The sequence below is a fragment of the Rhyacophila brunnea genome, unplaced genomic scaffold, assembly GCF_057557595.1.
Source record: "Rhyacophila brunnea isolate RB1 unplaced genomic scaffold, BYU_Rbru_1.0 scaffold_24, whole genome shotgun sequence".
Taxonomy (NCBI): domain Eukaryota; kingdom Metazoa; phylum Arthropoda; class Insecta; order Trichoptera; family Rhyacophilidae; genus Rhyacophila; species Rhyacophila brunnea.
The window spans coordinates 22,490,803-22,496,540 of NW_028232904.1; the positions used below are offsets into that span (position 1 = coordinate 22,490,803).

Below are 5,738 nucleotides of genomic sequence, written 5' to 3' on the forward strand. Positions count from 1 at the left end.
ACGACGATTTTAACTAGTGGTTTTTAGATGAAATGGTTATCGACGCTTATTACCCGCTGGGTATCGTATTTTTTTTCTACAAAAAGATTTTTTCCAGTGTGTATATGCATGAGATGTTTTCAAATTATGTATGTTCAATATTCTATATTATAATTCTATATTATAGAATATTTCATTCTCAAATCCTGTGTCTTATTCGTTGAATAAAAGAAAAAGTTTATTAAATTTATTATAATGTAAATCTCATGTTGTGAACGTCCTGAATTTTGATTTTTTATGCCCACAATGTTTTGTTTAAAATAAATAAATGCATATGCTTTCAATATAAAATTAACTTACAAGCGTTACAAGACTAATATAAAAATAGATAATACTAGAAAAAAATACCAGGTGGCAGTGGCACCTGTCAACATTCTGTCAAACGTGGCTCGAACGCTTTCATTTGTCAAGCGGTGACGCTTAACCGATAATTCTTTTTCATTTACAACGTTTCTATTTTTTTAAAATGATTGTGTATTATATTATAACATACAAATTTATTATCAAAGCACCACTTTGTTGATTTTTTGATACTTTCACTTGGGTTTATAAACACCCGAAATATTATGTTCATTTGAATCGATTATATCCTTATAGAAATTGACATTTTCATTGATACTAATATCATTTTAAAAATCGTGTTTCCTACCCCATTCCATATTTCTTTGTAACTTTCCGTCAATCAGTCACAAATTAATTATTGTAATGTCATTTAATACTATCTATATATTCGATATGGTAGTACTGCACTGTAAGACGAACGCTTACGTTTGTATCCTATTATTTATTTTCTTTCACGACCCGATTAAAATGAACGATTCCTTTATTTGCGTCGGTTTATATTTCAAATTTCGAATTTGGTTTACGTGTATGTTTTTTATCACTTTACCTCCCTTTAATACGTCTTCTCGTTGTTTTGCTCTCCCCTACATATTTACGTATGTTATTTTTTTCTAATGAGTTACAGACAGGGAAAAAGAGGTATAGATAAATTAATACAAATAATTATTGAACATACATAATTTTGAAAGCACTTTCTGAGAAAATATATTATAACCAATAGAAAAAATCTTTTTGAAAAAAGTAAGCCACCCAGGCAGGGAATCGAACCCTGCATCTCCTGGGTTTACGCCCCGTCCGCGTATTACCTATATGCTACCAGGCGACGTACTAATTGGGACAAATTTTAATTATTGGCCTCTTTAATACCCACTCATCAGCGTTCTTCTAAATCAAGCTACTTTGGCACTCGGTTTTTGTTTATTTAATAAAAGTAGATACCTATTACTTCAATTACTAACCGACGTCGTGGATTTCTCCAATGTTTTTATGATGTAACGTACTTGAACTTGCTAATAATCTATAGTTAACTATATCTTTTATTCAACGAATAATTCACGAGATTTAAAGAATGTAACATTCTAATTATTGAACATACATAATTTTGAAAAACACTTTCTGAGAAAATATATTATAACCAATAGAATTTTTTTTTCGAAAAATTCGAATTTTTTTGTTTTTTGTTCAATAATTAGAATGTTACATTCTTAAAATCTTGTGAATTATTCGTTGAATAAAAGAAATAGTTAATTACAAATAATTATATTACATAATTATGTACATAATTTCAATCAAATAATAGTGATCTAGTTTAAAATTTACCTAACATTTTATTTTAAATAATTGAATAGTAATAATAAATATTTAATAAGTACCTACGATTAATATAATTCAGATTAACTTTATATTTTAATTTAAAAATGCCTGGTTTGGATAGAGTTTTCAAGTCTAAAACTAAACTAAATCTTGACAACTGGTGAAATAAACACTAGTTAGTAATTTATTATTTTAATAATGTATTTATATTGAATCCAGTGACACAATTTTCGTATTGATATTGATTTTACATTGATTTAATCACCACAGTATAAATAGGTATCCTTGTCATGATGAATGAATCTTGGCTCAATAATAACAATGATCCAATCACCTGTACTAAATCAATGATATATATTTTTGGTGCAATACCTCTGGGTTCTCCAATTGGGTAATCACGAGCAACGAGGCTCCAAATATGTACTATGTTATCTTCAAATTATATTAACAAATTATTTGATTTTAATTTGTAGCTGACAAGGAGGTCTTGGACAAGCAAAAGAAGGTGTATGACCTGTTGAATCATATGAATCAACATAATTACAACGAAGAACAAGTGAAAATCGCTCACGAATGGAAGTTGGAAGAGCACGAGGAGTACTTCTCGGTGAGTATTACGAGGTTTAAGAAATGAGAATTAATTTACACACATAAGTCATAAAATATGTATGTATTTATTATTTGAAATGAATGTTTCGTAACCGTTCATTACAGAAACCTGAAGTTGTCAAAGACTTCATGAGGTTCTACCAGAAGGGATTCCTCCCGAAATACAAGATCTTCACTCTGACCTACGACCAGTACAGAGATGAAGCCATCGCTCTTTTCCACGTGTTTTACTATGCTAAGGACTTCGAAACTTTCTACAAGACCGCTTGCTGGGCCCGTGAACACATGAACGAAGGTCTCTTCGTATACTCCTTCACCGTTGCCGTTATCCACCGTCCCGACTGCCAAGGAATCGTTCTTCCCGCTCCTTACGAAATCTACCCCTTCTATTTCGTCAGCGCTGACGTCATGGATAAGGTCAATTATGTCAAGACCCAAGGACACCTCATGGACAAAGAATTGGCACAACAGGAAGGAATCTATGAAACTGATAACTATGTGTACAGAATCAAAAACAACTTCAGCGTCGCGTACGATTACAACGACGTTGAACAACAGCTGTCATACTTCACCAACGATATCGGTCTGAACACATACTACTACTATTTCCACATCGATTATCCGTTCTGGATGGCAGGTCAAGACTTCGGTCTTAACAAGGACAGACGTGGAGAGCTGTACTATTATGTCCACCAACAGTTGATGGCTCGTTACTACCTCGAGAGATTGTCCAACGGACTCGGAGAGATCCCAACATTCTCATGGTACTTGCCAGTCAAGACCGGTTTCAACCCCAACATGAAATACCACAACGGACATGCCATGCCAATGAGGACCCAAGACTTTGTCTTAGATAACGAATACAACGTTTACCATCTGCAAGAAGTTGAAGATTATGAAAGGCGTATCCGTACAGCTATCTACCTTGGATTCATCACTTTGGTAAACATTATTTTATATTAAACCATTTAAAATACTCAAGATAAAAAATTCTTCTACAATTAAATTATTATTTTATTTTATTTTGTTTGCAGTATGATGGAACCAAGCTTTCACTGAAGAGCTACGAAGACATCGAGTCTTTGGGCCGCTTCGTCCAAGGAAACAGGGATGTAGGAGATATCAAGTTCTACGACTACCTTTCCGTCATCTCCAAGTTTCTTTTGGGAGGAGGAATTAATACCTACAAAGAGTGAGTTCAATTATCAACTTTTCACTTAAATGATAATAATATATTATATAACTTGTATTAAATTATACAGATGTCTTTTAAAGTCGAGTGTCTTGAATAATATATTTATTGATAACATCATTTTGAAAAATAGAATTAATTCAACTAAGAAAATGCTGACTCAATTCATATAGTTTCCATAAAGTATATTTTTTTAGTTTGCTAATATGCTTTATTTAATTTCAGGGCTAACTATGTACCCTCAGCTATCGAGCAGTTCCAGACCACCATGCGCGACCCCATGTTCTACCAGCTGTACACTCGTTTCATGAGGTACTTCTTCCACTTCAAGGATCATCTTCCATCTTACACTAAGAAAGATCTCTTCTACGAAGGTGTTAAGGTTGACAATGTTGCCTTTAGTCCTCTTGCTACCTATATGGAAGCGTTTGACTTTGACATCACTACCGGATCCATCCAGAACCAGGAGGAAATCGAAGCCAAGAAGGAAAAGTACGTGTTCTACGCCCGCCAGTACCGTCTTAACCATAAGCCATTCTATGCCAGCTACGAAATCACGTCAGCTAAGGACAGCAAAGCGAGCGTCAGAGTGTTCTTGGGACCTAAATACGATGACTTTGGCCGCCAGATCAGCGTGGATGACAACAAGTACAACTTTGTCGAACTTGATTATTTCATCTACAATTTGAAGTCTGGAAAGAACGCCGTGATCCGCAAGAACACTGATTTCATTAGGACCGTCGACGATAGCACCCACACCCGTACCAATTACGTGACAATCATGAACGCACTGTCTGGAAACGGCGAATTCTACCTTGACCAGAGCAAAGCCCACAACGGATGGCCACGCAGACTTCTCTTGCCCAAGGGCAGGAAGGGAGGCATGCAATTCCAAGTTTACGTCATCGTCACTCCCTTCGACGAGGCTAAGGTGCCTTATGGAACTGGATATCCTTACCAATACACTGCCGGAATCGGAAGCGGAGCTCGTTATTACGAAAATAAGCCTTTCGGCTTCCCTCTGGATCGTCCTATTGATGAGACCCATTACTACTACCCTAACATGTTCTGGAGCGATGTCACCATCCACCACAGCCACGACTACGCTAAACTAAATGTTGCTGGAGAGCATGTCCACCAGCAGTAAGAGTCGATAAGCAATTTTACCATCATTTTCATTTTGTACAGTGCCAATAATGACGTGTAGCACTTCTAATATGTGACCAGGCTATTCTCATTGTTAACGATTTTTGATTATTTTTGTACTTATGATATTATTTAATAAAATGTTCTATGAACAAAGACCTCTATTTTATTTGAATTTTCCGTATGAAATTTATTATTGTGAAATAAGAAATCTCATATTTGCTAATCATTGGCAAATAAACAAATTGTCTTCAAGTTATTTAAGTAGGTATATGTATACATACCAGTAGCGAAGGGTGGAGGTAGATTGTTAAGATCAGACATAAATAGTACACATTAGACATTATCAGTAAAATGTATTTGTTTTCATTGAACTTAGACTATATTGTGTAAATCAGCGTATATAAGCTAGCAGCGTATAAGCTACATTAACACAATGTAGCCACAGGTTTGCAGTTTGCAAATGCATTGTTTATAAAACGGCCGATAGTTATAAACGACATAAAAAAAACAATCCTATAAAAGGTTTTTCGCAAACCTGTCTTAAGATATGGAAACTAATTTTATAATAATAAAAAAAGTTGCCTGCGGGCTACTTTATTTCAGGGATATTAAATAGCTTAAACATGTGGTTGTGTGTTGCAATTTGATGTGTTATCTATATGATGATTGATATACTTAAATGATAATTCCCGTGTATAATTTAGGAAACACTACTTTAGAGTACCACACTGCCCTTAACCTCAGCGATAGGTAGGTGGGCCCGCCAAAGATCTTGGCCTGGGGGCCCGCTTCAGGATGTGGGGCCCATGATAGAATCCATTTGTCAATGAACGATGATGAATTTGGATTGAAAAGGAAAAGTTGGTAGAATTATCATGCGATAATTCATTGAAACGAAAACCCTAGTTCAATTTTGGTTGAATCTAAGTGAAGAATAATATATTACTTTGTCAAGAAAAGCAATGAAAGTTGTAGGTAAAGTACTGCTAACATTCGTAACTTCATATTTATGCGGAATGGGATTTACTGCATTAGCTGCAATGAAATCCAATTATCGATCCCGTTTAGTAGAAAAAGAGCACTTTGTACTAAC

At 34.8% G+C, this 5,738-nt stretch overlaps 1 protein-coding gene across 1 annotated transcript; it reads left to right on the forward strand.

Annotated features, from left to right (window-relative positions):
- The first annotated feature begins 2,148 nt into the window (after window positions 1–2,148).
- LOC147069212 (basic juvenile hormone-suppressible protein 2-like) lies at window positions 2,149–4,798 on the forward strand. Its single transcript, XM_085951083.1, has 4 exons — window positions 2,149–2,302; window positions 2,410–3,246; window positions 3,339–3,496; window positions 3,722–4,798. Exons 1-4 carry the CDS (start codon window positions 2,222–2,224, stop codon window positions 4,641–4,643), a joined length of 1,998 nt encoding a protein of 665 aa, XP_085807209.1. The 5' UTR covers window positions 2,149–2,221; the 3' UTR covers window positions 4,644–4,798.
- The last annotated feature ends 940 nt before the right edge of the window (window positions 4,799–5,738 follow it).